This window comes from Pristis pectinata, chromosome 4 (assembly GCF_009764475.1).
Source record: "Pristis pectinata isolate sPriPec2 chromosome 4, sPriPec2.1.pri, whole genome shotgun sequence".
NCBI classification, from domain to species: domain Eukaryota; kingdom Metazoa; phylum Chordata; class Chondrichthyes; order Rhinopristiformes; family Pristidae; genus Pristis; species Pristis pectinata.
The window spans coordinates 108313985-108335032 of record NC_067408.1 but is presented as its reverse complement, the minus strand read 5'-3'; the positions used below and the strand labels follow the sequence as shown (position 1 = coordinate 108335032).

The window sequence follows — 21048 nt, the reverse complement described above, 5'->3', positions numbered from 1 at the left end:
TTCCCGATGGGGAAGTTGCATAACACTGCAATTCAGCAAATCATTCTTTCCATTTCCAGACACAGTACTTGAAGAATGTTGCATTGTTGAAGATGCTTCCTTTAGAAAGACATTACATCATAGCCTTATCCCTGTTCCACAGAGGTGAACAATCTCATTTCACTTTTTCCAAAGAGAACAAAGTTCACATCCTAACTAACACCACAAAAAGCTGATAAAGTGGCTATTTGTAACATTGCCTTGTCTACCAACAGAACTAACTTATTGGCTATGAAGCATGTTAAGACTTTACAAGGATTTGAAAGGCACCAAATAAACGAACGTTCTTTCCTTTAAAGTGAACAGTGGTGCAGAATGTTCATGTGCCAGTTAAAGAGTGAGGAATTGCATTTTGTTAAGAGTAAGATTAATGATTAAAACGGATATCAACGTAAGAGGCCTTTTTTGAATAAACATTGAATTTAATCAAAATAGGGTTATTGTCAAAACAAGTTAAGCGGGGCTCATTCCAAACATGAAATTTGATAGGTCTGGTCAAATTCCCTGCATGTGGTTAAGATCAAACTTATAATTGTTGTTTGTCTTCAGTATAGTTATTTTCCATAGCTGAAGCGATTCTTTTTCAATTTAAAACATAAATGGTGAAAATAGGTAGAAGTGAAGCAGCTAGATACCAGACCATAAGGTGTACTTTCAGCAGCTTGGGAAAGCAAGCAAACAGAATTAAAATAATTGAAAAACACTATGATGCTGGAGGAACACAGCAGGCCAGGCAGCCTCTGTGGAGAAAATCAGGCGGTCAATGTTTCGCATCAGGACCCTTCTTCAGAATTAAAATAATTCCCCAGCCTTAGAATCATAGTCATAGAGTATGAAAGCTGACCCTTCAGCCCACCAAGCATCAAGCACCTGTTTGCACCAATCCTATACTCATTCCATTTTATTCTCTCCACATTTCCATCAATTCCCACAGATTCTAACACTCAGATACACATTAGGGGCAATTTACGGTGGCCAATTAACCTACCAACCTACACACCTTTAGGATGTAGGAGAAAACCAAAGCACCCAGGGGAAACCCATGCGGTAACAAGGAGAATGTGCAAACCCCACAGAGACAACACAGAAGGTCAAGATTGAGCCCAGGTCACTGGAGCTGTGAGGCAGCAGCTATATAACTCCACCACTGTGCCAACTTAAACATTAAAAAAGGTATAATATCTCTGGTTCACTCTTTGCAAAGTAGGGCTCTGATTTAACATAATGTCTTCCTCAGAAGCTATTACAGTTAACCTGAATACATAATAGTTAGGGGTCTCCACGAGGTGCTTAATTAATAAATTCTGTTAAAGTCATTGTTACTGGACCCACTGCTCTTCAGGAGCTTCTCTCAGTTTATTCTCTTTAAGAAGATCACACTTCAGTTTGTGATTGCTAATGAGGCTCTTATATAGGCACATGAATATGCAGAGAATGGAGGGAAATGGACCATGTGCAGGCAGAAGGCATTAGTTGTATTTAGCTTCATTAGTTCGGCACAACGTCGTGGGCCGATGGGCCTGTTCCTGTCCTATGTTCTATTAATGACACTGAGTGCGCTAATCAGCGAATGCCAGGAAAGGAGTGTGAGGGTGTGAGTGCGCGTGCATGCACATGCACATGCACACACACACTGTATGCCCACACCATCCCCAAATAATCATTCACTTCAATATTCCAGACTCCCTGCTGATCAAGGGAAGACCTCATGTTCCTGAAGTATTTTTCTTTCACATTCCAGGTTCACTTTATATCCTAAGGATCAATTTCCCCCATGTTATTGCTTGGCAGCATTAAGGTATCATAACCTTCACACACACATAAGTGAAGGAGGAAGAATGCAAACATTAAAAAGGGAGTAAATCCCTGCAAGTTCATCCCCAGGGTACTCAAAGAAATGGAAAACTACATGCCGTTTTATATTAAGAAACAAACATTGAAAGCAGCAATTTAGAAGTCTGCATTGTACACATCTGGTATAGGAATTGAACCTTAAGCTACCCATGAGATGAAGAAGAAATCAGAGTTGAGCCAGTGATCTCTTCCAGATGTTAACTTGTTCCGAGGTCACAAGAGGTTATGTTGATCACTGGGAAAACTATTGATGGACTCTTGAAACATTTTCCTACACCAAAGATCTTAAATAAATGCAAGTTGCTATTATGGTTCATGCTAATCAACCAAATGTATTGACAGATTCTTGGCTTCCTTAGCGAACCAGAATGGACATTTTGTTTTCATGCTGCATAAACCCATCAATTGAAATTTCAATCTGGGCTCTCCATATGTAGATAATTTTGAAAATCAAGCTACAAGATTAAATAGTATGGTAATGTCAAACCAAATTCGAGAAAATCAAGTCTATTTTCTCAGTATTATGAGCAGGGGTGAGAAGAAGGTAACCTGCAGCTAAAAACAGAGCAAAGGCAGAAAGAGGCTGAACATCTGTGCACTCAGTATTTGAAGAACGAACTTACGTTTAAACAAGCACCTTTTACATTCTCAAGGAATCTCACAGATCCGCACAGCCAATTAACTGCTTTTGAAAAGTGGAAACTGTCATGTAGGAAGCACATGTGGCACTCAATAAGCTCCAGCAAATGGGATAAATGATCAGATAATCTGTTTCCATGACGTTGGTTAGAGGAAATATTGACTAACTAGGACATTAGGTTACTTTGAATACGAAGACAAGATGAATTCCCAGTTTAACATCCAAAATATATCATTTCTAGTAATAGAAGACTGTACTGATGCATCAGCCTACCTCTGTGGTCATGGATTGAGGGTAAAGTCCCTGTTTTTCTGGTCTCAAGTAATGAAAACTACAACTCTGCCAAACTGACACTGTTTTAATTCCTTTTCACTGACACTCCTGTAACCACAAGTAGTGATTTTAAAAGTTCCTTGACTATAGATCCTGACTGTTTACCTTTAAAAAGTTACTACTAAATTTGGTTATCTCCTGCCAAGAGTGGATTGGAACAACTATCCACCTTTAAGCATAGGGGCACATCTACAAATCTTTCACTTGTAAGATGAAATGAGCAGAATTCCTGAAACAGCAGAATGTTTCCAGTCTTTGAGTTAGATGACAAATATCTTTTAGAAATTCTTTCCCATCTATTGCCTCTGTATAGATGACAAGAGAGACCAGAATGATAGATAAAACTGTGAATGTGTTCAGCTGTTCGTGTTGTGTAGTAGAAAGTATTTCCTATCTTAAAAAAAAGTTTTGCATCAAGCAATTTGGTTGTACAGGTTAAAAATTAACAACTGTAAGAGTCTATAATCTTATGTTCAATACTGACGTTTTGGCTTTCAACTTTGACATTGAGTTTGTCTTGGAGTCAAATCGATGTTTACTTTCATAAACAACTCAGTCTGACAAAATCCAAAAATAGCTTTCTGCGTCTCATTTAGAAGAATTTGGAATTCAGGTCTTAAAATACATTATGAACCCACAGTACAATTCCCACAAATACACAGAGGGAAATGGGAAAATGTGCAATGTAGGTTTCTATATAGCATAATCAAAATTTAAACATAAATGCATTAAGCACAAGAATTTAAAATGTAAGGAGAGTAAATTGACCTTTTTTGTTTGAATCCAACTGTGGGGTGAAAGTCTCACTTCACTCTCTGGATGGAAGGTTACCTTATGAAATGATGCCATCTCAAAAATGCTGGAGCTTCCAGTTTTGTTACAAAGGATAGTTTCACCCAGAGAAGCCAGAATATTTGGTATATGGTGAAAAATGAAATACAAGACAATTTTTGGGATTTAGGAACAGGAGCACCAGTGGAACAGAAAATTCTTAACCCTGCATGCGACTGTCAATCTACATGGAAACATTTAAGAACATAGGAAATCAAAGCAGGAGTCAGCCTGCCACTTTAAATCCCTATCCCTTTCACACTCTGACCTCTGGTCCTGTGACCACCTGCACTGTTCAAATGAGGCCCAACACACACTTGAGGAACAAAGTGGAACAAGCTTGAGCAGCCACCTATCACCTGCCAGCTCTTGCTCCACCCCTTCCCTCCACCTTTTTATAATGGCTATCTTCCCCTGTCTTTCCAGTCCAGATGAAGGGTCTCGACCCAAAACGTCGGCACATCACGGAAGCCAGCCTCCACTCCATGGACTCCATACTTCTCGATGCCTCGGTAAAGCAGCCAGCATATTAAAGGCCCCACCCATTCTCTCTTCTCCTAGAAGAAGATACCAAAGCCTGAAAGCACATACCACCAGGGTCAAGGACGGCTCCTATCCCACTGTTATGATGATTGAACGGTTCCCTAGTACGATGACCTCGCAGTCGACCTCATAATGACCTTGCACCTTACTGTCTACCTACATTGAACTTTTTCTGTAGCTGTTACACTTTATTCTGCATTCCATTATTGTTTTCCCTTGTGCGACCTCAATACCCTTGTGCGACCTCAATACACTTGTACCTTGGTACAAGTGACAATAATAAGCCAATACCAAACAAATTGTGTAGGCAGAAATGATTAGTTTGGTTAGGAGTTTAATTAATTCAGCACAATATTGTGGGCCGAAGGGCCTGTTTGTGCTGTACTGTTCTGTTGGATGAAACGTTAACTCTTTCTTTTTCCGCAGACGCAGCCTGACCTGCTGAGTTTTTCCAGCATACTTTGCTTTTATTTCAATCAAGACCAATGAGGATCATAAAATCTTTGAGATGCGCTTACCAGAATGATCAGTGACACAGAACACAACTCTACTCTTTTCCCAGCGTAAAGAACTCTATGGAATTAATAGCAATAGGCAGATTTTATACTTCAAAGAGACATACCCGCCCCTGGTATGCCGCAGGTTGTGTTTGGATATTTTGTATGGCAGTGCCCGTTCTCCCAGGTTTTCCAGGTTCCTCACCACAGCTCCATTTTCCAGCAATGCCTCCACAGTACGCCGCAGGGCAGCAGCTGTCTCGGGCTATCAAGAAAATAAGGAGGGTGGGAAGGTGGATGGGGAAAGAAAGGGAAAAGAGAAAGAAATGTCAGTTCAAGTCCAATGTTCACAACTGCAAAAATAACATTCAACGTCTTATTTGAAAGGAGCAAGCACTCTTGTAAGCTACTTGCTTTAGAAAAAAAGTCTAAATATTGTATTGATTATAACTTAGATTGTATGATCATTATTTTACATCTGTGTTTGAAAGAGCTGAAGAACAGAATATTTCAGTCAACTCTCTGTGTCTGATCAAGTGATCATGGGAGTAGACAACCAAGATAGAACCTTGTTAATGACATTATTAGCAAGGACTGTAAAAGTTCTCTGCCTCTTAGAGTGGAGGAATCATGGAAACAGTAGAGCATGGAAACAGGCCATTTGGCCCAACATCCACACTGTGCAGTGGGTACCAATCCATATTAATTCCATAGTTCAGCCCTTGGCCCCTAGCCTTCAATGCCTGAACAATTCAAGCAATCATCTCAACACTTCTTAAAGGCTGTCAGTGACCCAGCTTCAACCACTCCATCAGGCAGTGCATTCCGGGTATTCAATTTCTGGGTTAAAAAGTTTGAATTCAGAAGCTGGAATTCAGAAGAATGAGAGGGGACGTTATAGAAATATATGAAAGGGATAGATACAATAGAGGCAGGAAGGCTGATTCCACTGGTAGGCGAGACTAGAACTAGGGGACATAGCCTCAAGATTCGGGGGAGTAGATTTGGGACAGAGATGAGGAGAAACTGCTTTTCCCAGAGAGTAGTGAATCTGTGGAATTCTCTGCCCAGGGAAACAGTAGAGGCTACCTCATTAAATAGATTTAAGACACAGTTAGATAGGTTTTTGCATAGTAGGGGACTTAAGGGTTTATGGGGAAAAGGCAGGCAGGTGGATCTGAGCCCACGGACAGATCAGCCATGATCTTATTGAATGGTGGAGCAGGCTTGATGGGCCAGATGGCCTACTCCTGTTCCTATTTCTTATGCTCTTATGTCCCCCTCAGATCCCATCTACATCTCTTCCCCGTTATCCAAATTCTATGCCCTCTTGTTTTATCTACCTTCGATGTGGGGAAGTTTCCTGCAGTCTAACATATCTATACCCCTCATAATTTTATATACCTCAATCATGTCCCCTCTTAATCTCCTCCGCTCCAGGGAGAACAGGTCTAGCATCCTCAATCTCTCCTCATAACTGAACCAATCCATCCCAGACATGGGATCTCTGGACTTATACTCCAAGGTCCCTCTGTTCATCAATGCTCCCTAACACCCAACCATTCATGGTGCATATCCTAGCCTCATTAGTACTCCCAAAATGCATCACCTCACATTTGTCTGGATTAATCTCCATCTGCCATTTTTCAGCTCATTTCACCAACACATTGATATCTCTCTGCAACCTAAGACTATCTTCCATACTATCAACAATTCCATCAATCTTCATGTCATTCGCAAACTTACTGATCATGCACATCCACATCCATGTTATCATGTATATCTTTTAAGAGAAATCAGAACAGATACATATCAAATATTATTCTGGTGACCCATAAGGAAATTTGAATATTGGGTTGCCACAACTATACACCCAGAAGCATTTGTTCTTACTGCCATCATTCTATAAGAAACAATTATTATCAAAATGCTAACAATCCAGTAACAATTGGTCTCCTTACTGTTAAATGAAAAATAGGAGCAAAATCAGAACCTGGAATTGTATGACAAAATTGCTCCTTTACACAATGTTTTATGGATCTCTTTCCTACATATTGTAGGAATAATGCAGCATGAAGGTGCGGCCTGAGTTATAGGGAGAGGTTGACCAGGCTAGGTTATTCCTTGGAACGTAGGGGAATGAAGGGCGACCTTATAGATGTGTTTAAAATTATGAGAGGCATAGATAAGGTGGATGGCAACAGTCTTTTCCCCAGGGTAGGGGAGTCCAAAACTAGGGAGCATAGGTTTAGGGTGAGAAAGGAAAGATTTAAAAGGACCCTGAGGGGCAACTTGTTCAGGCACAGGGTGGTGAGTATATGGAATGAGCTGCCAGAGGAAATGATTGAGGCAGGTACAATAGTATCATTTAAGCAGCACTTGGATAGGTACATGGAAGGGCGGGGCTTAGAGGGATATGGGCCAAATGCAGGAAATTGGGATCTGTGGTTGGTATGAACTGGTTGGACCAAAGGGGATGTATCCGTGCTGTATTGCTCTATGACTCTGTAAGATGTGGGACTACACAGTTAAGTTTAAGATATCCCTGGCAACCCACTGCAGTAACATTCAGGAAAGAATTGTGTGATCGCAAAAGGATAACTACACCTGCACTTTTAAAACTATAACAAAGAAAATACACCCAAAGAAAGTACAGCAGTGAACATAATGATTAATTATATAGATTTTATAAATTAATCAATGCCCTAAGGTTTTAATGTATGCAATAATATCATGCTTTGTCCCATTAAAGGATACAATGAATACACAAATAAATTAATCTTCACACTAAGAATTACTCTTGAGAACATTTGTAGTCACTCAGGCAAACCAACAATATTGCGTTATTTTCCGTGGAGAAAATAGTCATGATAACGCAAAACAAAGTTCTTTCACTGTACCTCAGTACATGTGACAATGATAAACCAATTTACCAATTATAAACTAGTGGAGTTGGCCTCTCAACTTAGAATCAAATTCCAATCTTTCAGGTGGTCCCTTGGATTGAAGATGACTTGCTTTCACACAGTTCCACAGGTTCAGAGGTGACTGATGAGGCCAATGTGGACCTGCAGACTTTGTATAGGATGTGCTTGGCAGGATGGGTGGGTGGTTTGGAGGTAATGTTCTCCTTCCACTGTTTATGCTGTACTTCTTGTGTGCTCCTGATGCATGGATTTGTCGTCCTCAATTCTACCCTGAATGCTCCTTCCCCACTTTAAGCAGTCACAGACCAACAACTCCCAGAGATGTTGCAATTTACCAGGGAGCTTTTAGAGAACATTCTTGAATATCTTCCCCTGACAGAGCTTGAAAAAGAGTGTCTGTTTTGGGAGTTTGGTATTGGGCATGCAGATGATGTGGCCAGCCCAACAGAGCTGACTAAATATAATCAAGGGCTCAATACTAGGGATATTGGCCCTGGGACAGGACACTGACATTGATTCACTCATTCTTCCATTGACTTGGAGAATTTTGCAAAGACTGCATTGCTGATATTTCTCCAGTACTTTGAAGTATCTGCTGCAGGAAGCCAAGTCTCAAAAGCATATACTGTAGGAAGGCTGGGATCACTCTGCCAGGTTTACCACGAGCATTGAGTTGGATTTGAGGGCTTGACCTTCAAACACCACTTTCCATAGACAGCCAAAGGCTGTACTGGCATGATGAAGACCGAGTCATTGTCCCAACACTTTTTCAAACTTTCTTGTTGCAATGCTACACCTCACCTCTGACAAGCTTCCTTTTGCAGTGAGACTGATCTTGAGGAAACTGTTCAACTTACATCATCTCCACTACAGAACCAAGGTCATCCATCAGCAGTCTCCAAGCTGCAGTACACAGAGGGCACTTGTACCTGCATGCTTTTGGAGCCCAAGCTCCAAGTCATCCAGTCCTCTCACCACACCATTATTATTAAGCAGGTGTAGTAGTGACTCTGCTGCCACTTCCCTTGACTTTCTAAAAAAATGCACAAATGTAATCTATCCAGGTCAGGGGATTGATCATCTGAGTTTCAATAGTTTGTTTAATACCCCTCTTTAAGTGCAGCTATGTCATTTCTAATCTCACTTAATACCACATTCTGCATTCAGTTTTCCTTTCATACTACCTTGATGTATTCATGTATGGAATGACCTGTCTGGAAGGCAATGCAAACAAGGCTTTTCACTGAGGTTCGGCATGTCACCAAACACTCTAATGAACTTCTACAGATGTACTGTTGAAAGTATCCTGACTGCTGGCATCGTGGTCTGGTACTGCTATTCGAATGCGCAGGAATGTACGAAGCTGAAGAGAGTAGTGGACTCAGGTCAACACAGCACTGGCACCTCCCTTCCCACCATCCATGGGCCTCAAGAAGGCAACATCTACCATCAAAGATCCCCACCATCCGGGCCATGCCATCTTCTCCCAGCTACCATTGGGCAGGAGGTAGAGAAAAAGTCCCAACCACCAGGTTCAGGAACAGCTGCTTTCCTTCAACCGTTCGGTTCTTGAACCAACCGGCACAACCCTAATCACTAGCTCAGTATAGCGACACTATGACACAATATGACACTTTGCATTACAATGGTCTGTTTCTTTTGTTCTAATTGCATTCTTTCTTGTATAGTTTTGTATAATCTGTTTATGTTTTTCTTATGAATGTTGTGTATCAGATGCTATGTGCCTGTGATGCTGCTGCAACTTTTTTCTTATTGTCATATGCACAAGTACATGTATGAACACTTGCAAGTTTTCCATTTTTGTTATTTTCCACTTTCGTTACTTGTAGAAAATGTTATGTTCCCAAATAATTTAACTTTTGAGATTTTCTCTGCCTTCCTAATTTCTTGATATTTCCCTTTGTCATCTTGTGACATTTGTCCATGTATTTAATCTGGACTCTTGCTCTCATTCCCACCTTTGTGTCTTTCATTCATCCACTGCATCTCATAAATGGTTAACTTGTTTTTAATGGAATGTATTTTTCCTAGACTCTGCTCAACACCATCTTAAGTGCTGCCCACTTCTGTTCCACATCATTGGCTGCTAATTTGTCCTGTCTATTTTGCTTTCCAAAGTTGTATTCCCAGGCTCCAAAGATTGGGTTTTCTCCAACCCACTGACCTGATCTTTGTTAGATTTTTTGTCCTTCTCAATTATTATCATGAAGCATATTCTATTATGGTCTCTATTCCCCAGATATTCACCCTTCCCCTACTTCCCTGAACTGCTCTGGGTCTTTCTGTATTATCAAATCAAGCAGCAAACTCTCCCTTGCTGGGTACCTTAGTTACTGGATTAGAAAGAAATGACATACATGTTGTAGGACCTTTATTTACCTCTTTTCTTTATTTTTATTAAGGCCAATTAATTTTAAGATGCTTGAAATCTCCCATAATTATTAGGCCCTTCTCTATTAATATATTTCCCTGATTTTTTGTTCCCCCCCCACCAAAATATGAACATAGCAACACAGAGGACTGAAGTAAACTGTTCATTCATTCAATGGGATCAAAGCTAATCTGTAACCTAAATCTGTGATCTTATTTTCTCCCCTTATCCATTAATTTCTTTGGTTAACAAAAATCTATCCAACTCGGGTTTAAAATTAACAATTGACCTGGCTTCATTCGTCAAACTAATGAAGCTAGGTCAATTACACAAACTAGAGGAAGAGCACCTCCTCTCCCATCAGATTCCAACATCAACAACCCATTGTCACCTCCACCTAGCACCTCCCAGCTGCCGTCTGGGTAGTCTACAACCCGACAGCATAAACAGTGAATTCTCCAACTTCTGGTAAACTGCTCTCTCTTTCTGTCCCATTTCTCTCTCCTCCTGATCTAACAAGTTCTTCCTCAACTCACCCCAGCCCCCATCACCGTTTCTTTCCCCTCCTCCACTCACTCCATCTTCCCATCACCCACACACTCCTCCAACTGACTCCCCTCCTCAACTCCCTCACTTGATGCCTCCTCCACCTTCCTCTCCCATCAGATTCCAACATCTTCAGCCCTTTGTCACCTCTACCACCCAGCTTCTGTCGCCATTTCCACTCTCCTCTCCTCCATCTGCCTATCATCCCTCCTCACCTGGATCCACCTGTCACTTGCTGGTTCTTGCTCCACCCCTTCCCCCCACTTTAAAAAAACTAGCTATCTCCCCTCTATCTTTCGTCCAGACCTGAAACGTTGACTGTACATTTCCCTCCATAGATGCTGTCTGACCTGCTGAGTTCCTCCAGCATCTTATAATGTGGCTTCACTAATCGATGGCCCCAAGTTCCAAATTACCTACTCTATAAAAGTGTCAGCTAACTGAAAGTCTAGCCCTATATTTTTTTAAATTTCATCCGCAGTGATGGTAGGGCCCAGCACATAAGTGCTAGAGATGAGTCTGAAGCACTCACATGTTTGTTCAGGCTGAAGTACTGAATGAATGATCCATCTCAGTTACCTCCTGAGATCCCCATTATCACAAAGGCCAGCCCTCAGCCATTTCCATTCACTCAACATGACATCAAGGCTGAGAAAACTGGATACTGCAAAGACCATGGGGCCAGACAGCATCCCAGCATAGTACCAAAGACCTGTACTCCAGAGCTAACTGTGCCTCTAACCAAGTTGTTCCAGTACATTTACAACACTACATCAACCCAACAATGTGGTAAATTGCTTTTGTCTTGGTCACAAAAATCCAATCTGGCTAACTACCACACAATTAGCTTGCCCTCAGACATCAGTGATAGAAAGTCTCAAGACAGTGCTCTCAAGCAGCACTTGCGCATCAATACTCTGCTCACCAATGCCCATTTTGGATTTCACTTAGTCTATCAGCTCTAGACCTCATCATTTGAACTTTTGTCCTCAAGCAATTCCTCACTAACAGTCTATTTGAAATTGAATTTCTATTGACGTATTTTAAGCTCAACTAAAATTGCTTTTTTAATTGCATTCATTGCATTATTGGAGTGAGACCACTTTACCTTCTTACATTATCTTTTTCACAAAACCAATTATTATTTTTCATCAAACAGTTTCAAATCCCAATTATTACAGTTGTCTCATTACTCGGTTGCTCTAATACTGAAACCATAAAAGTCTATGTCAAAATTTAATTCAGTTTGCTCTGAACTTCTCCAAAACAACAGTATGATAGTTCAGGATGTTTAACAAATCAATCAAGTATTGCCATTTTTTAAAAAAAACTACATTTCATCTAACATTTGCTGCTTTTTTTTTAGTGTTTACTTCAGATTTCTATGGTCTGCATGGAATAAACAACTGACGACTATCCAAGGTTCCCTGCATGAATAGTAGGTTATTGATTATTGGCATTAAAGGAATCACAAGATACAGACAAGTAAGCAGTGCTGTTGTAAATGATCAGCCACAATCTTACTAAATGGCAGAGCAGGCCCTGGATGAATGGCTTACTCCTGCTTCTATTTCCTGCCAGATAACGGGGAGATGAATCTCCAAGCTGAAAATGCACTTCAGCTGGCTGGGGAAGATGTGGAGATGCCCTTCACCATGCACCGGCCAGGAACTCCAGAATGAATGTCACATATTTTCGGCGCTAAGCTCTGGAATTCCCTCTTTCAAGCACTTTGTCACCTTCTCTTTTGAATAGCTCCATAAAGTGGCACAAGGAAATTTTTTTTTGTTTAACGGACTGCGTGGTCAAGGTCAGGAATGCACTGCCATCTATTGCAATGGAAACAGATTCAACTGTAGAGTTCAAACAACTGGATATGCATTTGAAAGGTAGGCATTTTGAGGGCAGGGATACAAGGCTAGCTCTTCCATAGAGCCAGTACAGATTTGACAGACCAAATGCAACAGGAAAACTGAGATTAAATTTTATTTCACATCATATAGAACAAGATTACATAATATTGTGTAGCTAGTTATATGCATGAAAATGCAAGGAACCACAATGAAAATTCTAGCATATTGCAGAAACCAGAAATAATCTAGAAACAACCAGAAAAATCAAAACAAAATTCAAAAGCACAGAAGGCTGGGGGTGTTGTGGATAGTTTGGAGGGCTGTCAGAGGTTACAGAGTGACATAGATAGGATGCAGAGTTGGGCTGAGAAGTGGCAGATGCAGTTCAACCCAGATAAGTGTGAAGTGGTTCATTTTGGTAGGTCAAATATGTTGGCAGAATATAGTATTAATGGTAGGACTCTTGGCAGTGTGGAGGATCAGAGGGATCTTGGGGTCCGAGTCCATAGGACGCTCAAAGCGGCTGTGCAGGTTGACTCTGCAGTTAAGAAGGCATATAGTGTATTGTCCTTCATCAATCGGGGAATTGAATTTAGGAGCCGTGAGGTATTGTTGCAGCTATATAGGTCCCTGGTCAGACCCCACTTGGAGTATTGTGCTCAGTTCTGGTCGCCTCACTACAGGAAAGATGTGGAAGCCACAGAGAGGGTGCAGAGGAGATTTACAAGGATGCTGCCTGGAATGCGGAGCATGCCTTATGAAAGCAGGTTGAGGGAATTCGACCTTTTCTCCTTTGAGAGACGGAGGATGAGGGGGGACCTGATAGAGGTGTATAAGATGAGGAGAGGTATTGATAGGGTAGATAGTCAGAGGCTTTTCCCCAGGGCTGAATTGGTGGCCACAAGAGGACATAGGTTTAAGGTGCTGGGGAGCAGATATAGAGGAGATGTCAGGGGTAAGTTTTTTACTCAGAGAGTGGTGAGTGCATGGAATGGGCTGCCGGAAACGGTGGTAGAGGCTGATACGGTAGGATCTTTCAAAAGACTGTTAGATAGGTACATGGAGCTGAGTAAAATAGAGGGCTATGGGTAAGCCTAGTAATTTCTAGGGTAGGGACATGTTCGGCACAGCTTTGTGGGCCGAAGGGCCTAAATTGTGCTGTAATTGTTCTATGTTCTATGTTCTAACAAAAATGTAACCATTATAACACAGGTTACAATACTAGAAAGGCAAAAGTTGCTGGTGGAAATTCACTGACCTGAGACACTTTCACTTTTCTAAGATGCTGCCTGATCTGTTAATTCAAACATTTTCCCTTTTTATTTACAATAGCTGAAAATTAGTGGAGAGACCAGGATGAAAGAGCAATGTAAAAGAATTACGTTATATAGAACATAGAACATTACAGCACAGTACAGGCCCTTTGGCCCATGATGTTGTGCCGACATTTTATCCTGCTCTAAGATCTATCTAACCCTTCCCTCCCACATAGTCCTCCATTTTTCTATCATTCATGAAGCTATCTAAGAATCTCTTAAATGTCCTTAATGTATCTGCCCCCACAACCACTGCTGGCAGTGCATTACACGCACCCACCACCCTGTGTAAAACAAAACTTGCCTCTTACATCCTCCTTATACCTTCCTCCAAACACCTAAAAATTATGCCTCCTCATGTGAGCCATTGTCGTCCTGGGAAAAAGTCTCTGACTGTCCACTCGATCTATGCCTCTTATCATCTTGTATACTTCTGTCAAGTCACCTCTCATCCTCCTTCGCTCCAAAGAGAAAAGCCCCAGCTCTCTCAACCTATCCTCATAATAAGTGTGGCAGACCACTGAAAGGAAAGACAAAACAAATCAATTAAATGCAACAGAAATATTTCAGAGAACAGGCTTGTTGGGCTCGATGCAGGGAGGTTGTTTCCCTTGTCTGAAGGGTCTAGGACCAGGAGTGGGGTGGGAGGTGGGTGTCACAGTGTCAGAGGGAGGAATAGGCTGTTCAGGACTGAGATGAGGAGAAATTTTACTCAGAAGGTGGAGGCTCTTCGGAATTCTCTACCCGAAAGGGCTTATATTCACTTGAAACAGAGATCAATCAGGACTTTAAAGGAATCAAGGGATATGAGGATAGTGCTGAAAAAATGGCACTGAGATTGAATATCAACCTGGAATTTACTGAATGGCAGAGCAGGCTCAACAAGGGCCAAATGGCCCACACCTGATCTTAACCTAGATTTTCTCTCTCTTATGTGCAACGTGCCTCAACGATTCCGACACTTAAAATAAACAATTGTAGCGGTTGCTACCGCGGAATAAAACAAGACTCTACTCGGAGGATTGCCAAACAGAACTGGTTTATTTTCCCGCCTTGCGCGGGCCCTTTAAGGGAGAATGTTCCCGCCCAAAACAACTGGTAATGACGTAAGTCCTACGTCATCAGGACTTTCCCGCGCGCGGGTTCTCCCCGTCGCTCGGAAAGACGAGGCCTGCCGCCATCTTGGGTCTCGTCGCTCCGACGCCGCGCGACCCGAGTGCCGAGCCGGTTCGCCCGACTAGACGGTGAGTCGCCACACAACCCCCCCCCAGAACCGGCGATACAGTCCCCAAGGTCCGTGGGCTGTGCCAGCTGCCGCTTAGGGGGGCGGCCTCTGCGTCGCGGCGTGGCAACCTCGACAGGCTGTTGCAGATCCAAATGGGCCGGTTTGAGGCGGTCCGCCGTGAAAACCTGTTCCCTGCCTCCAATGTCCAAAATAAAAGTGGATCCGTTATTCCGTATGACTCGGAACGGTCCCTCATATGGTCGTTGCAATGGCACCCGAGGTGTGCCCCTGCGAACGAAAACAAACTTACAGTCCCGTAGTTCCTTGGGCTGGCAGGATGGGGCTTGACCGTGCCGTGAGGTGGGAATCGGGGCAAAGTCGCCAAGCTTCTCGCGCAGTCTTTGTAGGACTGCTGGGGGTTGTTCCCCTTGGTCCCGAAGGGCAGGTATGAAATCCCCGGGGACAACTAGTGGCGCCCCGTATACAAGCTCAGCTGACGAAGTGCAGAGGTCTTCTTCGGGGGCAGTGCGTATGCTGAGCAGGACCCAAGGCAGATCGTCAACCCAGTTAGGACCCTTCAGGCAGGCCATCAAGGCCGATTTCAGATGGCGGTGAAAACGTTCCACCAACCCGTTTGATTGAGGATGGTAGGCCGTGGTGGTGTGCAGCTGCGTCCCTAGCAGGTTCGCTAATGCAGCCCAGAGACTGGAAGTGAATTGGGTGCCTCTGTCTGAAGTGATGTGGGCCGGAACGCCAAAACGTGAGACCCAAGTTGTGAGCAGCGCCCGGGCGCAGGGATCAGTGGTGATGTCAGTCAGGGGGGTTGCCTCAGGCCACCTTGTGAACCGGTCCACGATGGTAAGGAGGTACCGGGCTCCTCTTGAAACCGGCAGAGGGTCCACAAGGTCGACGTGTATGTGGTCGAACCTCCTACGGGTAGGCTCGAACTGCTGTGGTGGGACCTTGGTGTGTCGCTGGATTTTTGACGTCTGGCAGTGCGGACAAGTCCTGGCCCACTCACTGACCTGTTTGCGCAGGCCATGCCAGACAAACTTGCTGGCGACCAGTCGGACAGTAGATCTGATGGACGGGTGCGTCAACCCATGTACCGAGTCAAAAACGCGTCTCCGCCAGGCTGCAGGGACTATAGGGCAGGGCTGACCAGTCGCAATGTCGCAAAGTAGGGTCCGCTGACCTGGACCAACCAAGAAATCTCGGAGCTGCAGACCCGAGACTGCGGTTCTGTAGCTGGGCAGTTCGTCGTCGGCTTGCTGTGCGTCAGCTAGGGCCGTGTAGTCGACACCCAAGGATAGGTTGTGGATGGTTGGTCTGGAAAGTGCATCAGCAATGACATTATCCTTTCCGGAGACATGTTGGATGTCAGTTGTGAACTCGGAAATGTAGGATAAATGTCTCTGCTGACGAGCTGACCAGGGATCGGAGACTTTGGAGAAGGCAAAGGACAGAGGCTTATGATCGGTGAAAGCGGTGAAAGGCCTGCCTTCTAGAAAGTATCGGAAATGCCGGACCGCCAGATACAGCGCTAGAAGTTCCCGATCAAAAGCGCTGTACTTCAGTTCGGGAGGTCTAAGGTGCTTGCTGAAAAATGCCAAGGGTTGCCAGCGGCCTTCGAGTAGCTGTTCCAGTACCCCACCCACCGCGGTGTTGGACGCGTCTACTGTGAGGGCAGTCGGGACGTCAGTCCTGGGGTATACCAGCATCGTGGCGTCTGCCAGGGCGTCTTTGGCCTTAACGAAAGCAGCCGCAGCCTCATCAGTCCAGGTGATGTCCTTGCCCTTACCAGCCAGCAGCGAGAACAGAGGGCGCATGATACGGGCTGCTGCAGGGATGAAACGATGGTAAAAGTTGACCATCCCAAGGAATTCCTGTAGGCCTTTGACTGTGTCGGGGCGGGCAAAATGGCGGATAGCATCCACCTTGGCGGGTAGGGGTGTTGCCCCATCGCTGGTGATTTTGTGGCCGAGGAAATCGATAGAGTCAAGTCCGAATTGGCACTTGGACGGGTTGATCGTGAGGCCGAAATCGCGGAGGCGGGAATACAGCTGGCGGAGGTGGGAAAGGTGTTCCTGGCGGTTACGGCTGGCGATCAGTATGTCGTCCAAGTAAATGAACACGAAGTCCAGGTCTCGGCCTACCGCGTCCATCAGCCGCTGGAAGGTCTGCGCGGCGTTCTTAAGGCCGAATGGCATCCGAAGGAATTTGAACAGGCCGAATGGGGTGATAATCGCACTTTTGGGGACGTCATCCGGATGGACCGGGATTTGGTGGTATCCCCTAACAAGGTCCACTTTGGAAAAGATGCGGGCCCCGTGTAAGTTCGCTGCGAAGTCCTGGAGCGTGGTTGCTCGGTTGCTGGGGCCGGGCGAGGCGGGCGTTGGGCTCGCGGCCTGGTGATTTGACTGATGGACGAACCGCTCTCGCGCTTGGCCCTCCACAGAACATCTGCCCGGGCGGCCACCTCACAGGGGTTGCTGAAGTTGGCGTCAGCTGACAACAAGTGGATGTCATCGGGGAGCTGTTCGAGGAAGGCCTGTTCGAACATCAGGCATGGCTTGTGACCCTTGGCCAATGCCAGCATCTCATTCATTAGGGCGGATGGGGATCTGTCCCCCAGGCCATCCAGATGAAGCAGGCGGGCGGCGCGCTCACGACGGGAGAGGCCGAAGGTCCGGATCAAAAGGTCTTTGAAAGCCGGGTACTTATCTTCCTCCGGAGGCGACTGGATGAAGTCTCCAACCTGGGCGGCTGTCTCCTGGTCCAGAGAGCTAACCACATGGTAGTACTTCGTGGAGTCGGAGGTGATCTGCCGAAGGTGGAATTGCGCTTCGGCCTGGTCAAACCAGACGCTGGGCCGAAGTGTCCAAAAGGTGGGCAGCTTGAGGGCCACTGCGTTGGCTGCTGCGCTGTCGTTCATTTCGCGGGTCCAAAAGCTGTTTGGACCGTCGGGGTCACCAATGTAGCAGTTGCTACCGCGGAATAAAACAAGACTCTACTCGGAGGATTGCCAAACAGAACTGGTTTATTTTCCCGCCTTGCGCGGGCCCTTTAAGGGAGAATGTTCCCGCCCAAAACAACTGGTAATGACGTAAGTCCTACGTCATCAGGACTTTCCCGCGCGCGGGTTCTCCCCGTCGCTCGGAAAGACGAGGCCCGCCGCCATCTTGGGCCTCGTCGCTCCGACGCCGCGCGACCTGACTGCCGAGCCGGTTCACCCGACTAGACGGTGAGTCGCCACACAATCAAGTAATTGAATTCTGATTTGGTAGACATAATTTCCCCAACGTAAACCAGGAATTTATTGCATAGCTCTGCCCGAGACCGCAAGAAACCGCAGAGAGTTGTGGACACAGTTCAGCACATCACGGAAACCAGCCTCTCCTCCATGGACTCTGTCTATACTTCTTATTTCCTCAGTAAAACAGCCAACATAAACAAAGACCCTACCCAGCCCGAACATTCTTTCTTCTCCCCTCTCCCATTGGGCAGAAGATACAAAAGCTTGGAAGCACATACCACCGGGCCCAAGGACAGCTTCTATCCAGCTGTTATAAGACTATTGAAAGGTTCTCTAGTACAATAAAATGGACTCTTGACCTCACAATTTACCTCATTATGACCTTGCAATTTATGTCTACCTGCACTGCACTTTCTCTGTAGCTGTTGCACTTTATTCTGCATTCTGTTATAATTTTACCCTGTACTATCTCAATGCACTGTGTAATGAATTAATCTGTTATGTATAGTATGCAAGACAAGTTTTTCACTGTACCTCGGTACATGTGACAATAATAAATGAATTCCAATTAATTTCACTTTCTCTCGTACATCTACTTCTAACATTAGGTCTTCAACATCCTTCTCATAGCTCTAATGCAGTGGTCATACATTACTAAACACATGAATGTTCTTTTTAAAATTGACTTTCAGATCAGCATATTGCTTTCCAGCTTTAAACTTAAACATTTGGAATGACTGATAGTTAATTTCAATTCACCTGCATCTTCTGTAGATTTTTCATTCTGATTTCATACAATCCTTGTCACAATATTTGGTGTGGGTATTTTTGGTTATGATTTTCATAGTTCTGCATTTCTCAAAAGTGTATAGGAGGAAAAATACTGCTTAAAAAGTGTTGCCTCAAGAAGGCAGCATCCATCACTAAGGACCCTCACCATCCGGGACATGACCTCTTCACGTTATTACCAGCGGGGAAGAGTACAGGAGCCTGAACACTCACACTCAATGTTTCAGGAACAGCTTCTTCTCCTCCACAATCAGATTTCTGAACGGTCCATGAACCCATGAACACTACCTTGTTATTCCTCTTTTGCACTATTTTATTTTTGTAACTTATTGTAATTTTTATGTCTTTATTTCTTGCACTGTTCTGCTGCCACAAAACAACAAATTTCATGACATATTTCAGTGATAATAAACCTGATTCTGATGTTCAACAAAAGTGCGGCAATGAGTAATGAATATTGTATTATTATACTTCCTATATCATCATTTAAAGTTATTAAACATGTTCTATCCTCAGAGTAGGAGGATATTTCTGAAATTCTGTAAGGAGCATGCATAGATGATCCTTTCATAGATAACAATGCACTTAGAACCATAGAACACTACAGCACAGAAAACAGGCTATTCGGCCCTTCTAGTCTGTGCTGAAACGTTACTCCGCTACTCCCATTTACCTGCACCCAGTCCATAACCCTCCAGACCTCTCCCGCCCACGTATCTATCCAATTTAATCTTAAAACTTAAGAGTGAGCCCACATTTATACATCAGATGGCAGCCTGTTCCATACTCCCACCACTCTTTGAGTGAAGAAGTTCCCCCTAAACCTTTCCCCTTTCAACCTAAAGCCATGTCCCCTCGTACTTATCTCTCCTAATCTAGGTGGAAAGAGCCTACTCACATTAACTCTGTCTATACCCCTCATAATTTTATAAACCTCCATCAAACCTCCCCTCATTCTTCTGCGCTCCAAGGAATAAAGTCCCAACCTGTTCAATCTTTCCCTGTAACTCAACTCCTGAAGACCCGGCAACATCCTAGTAAATCTCCTTTGCACTCTTTCAATCTTACAAATATCCTTCCTATAGTTAGGTGACCAGAACTGCACACAATACTCCAAATTTGGCCTCACCAATGTCTTATACAACCTCACCATAACATCCCAACTCCTATACTCAATACTATGATTTATGAATGCCAGGATGCCAAAAGCCTTCTTTACAACCCTGTCTACCTGTGATGCCACTTTCAGGGAATTATGTATCTGAACTCCCAGATCCCTCTGTTCCTCTGCACTCCTCAGTGCCCTACCATTTACTGTGTATGTTCTACCTTGATTTGTCCTTCCAAAATGCAACACCTCACACTTGTCTGCATTAAATTCCATCTGCCATTTTCTGGCCCATTCTTCCAGTTGGTTCAGATCCCTCTGCAAGCTTTGAAAGCCATCCGCACTGTCCACTACGCCTCCAATCTTAGTATCATCAGCAAACTTGCTGATCCAAGTTACCACATTATCATCTAGATCATTGATATAGACAACAAACAACAATGGCCCCAGCACAGATCCCTGAGGCACACCACTAGTCACAGGCTTCCAGTCTGAAAAACAATCAACCACTACCACTCTCTGTCTTCTCCCACACAGCCAATTTCGAATCCAGTTTACAACCTCTCCATGGATACCTAGTGTCTGAACCTTCTGAACTAACCTCCCATGTGGGACCTTGTCAAAGGCCTTACTAAAGTCCATGTAGACAACATCCACAGCCTTTCCTTCATCTACTTTCTTGGTAACCTCCTCGAAAAACTCTACAAGATTCGTTAAACATGATCTACCACGCACAAAGCCATGCTGACTATCCTTAATCAGCCCTTGGCTGTCCAAATACTTGTATATCCAATCTCTCAGAACACCTTCCAATAATTTACCCACTACAGATGTCAGGCTCACTGGCCTGTAATTACCTGGTTTACTTTTAGATCCTTTTTTAAACAACGGAACAACAT

General features: G+C 44.0%; 1 protein-coding gene across 2 annotated transcripts in view; it reads right to left on the bottom strand.

The window, feature by feature from the left end:
- mrps6 (mitochondrial ribosomal protein S6) overlaps positions 1–21048 on the bottom strand; it is a 101335-nt gene that overhangs the window by 22186 nt on the left and 58101 nt on the right. For both annotated transcript variants that reach the window (XM_052013453.1, XM_052013452.1), the window contains one exon: positions 4863–5002. In XM_052013453.1, coding sequence (XP_051869413.1) covers positions 4863–5002 — 140 coding nt within the window. The remainder of the gene's footprint in view (positions 1–4862; positions 5003–21048) is intronic.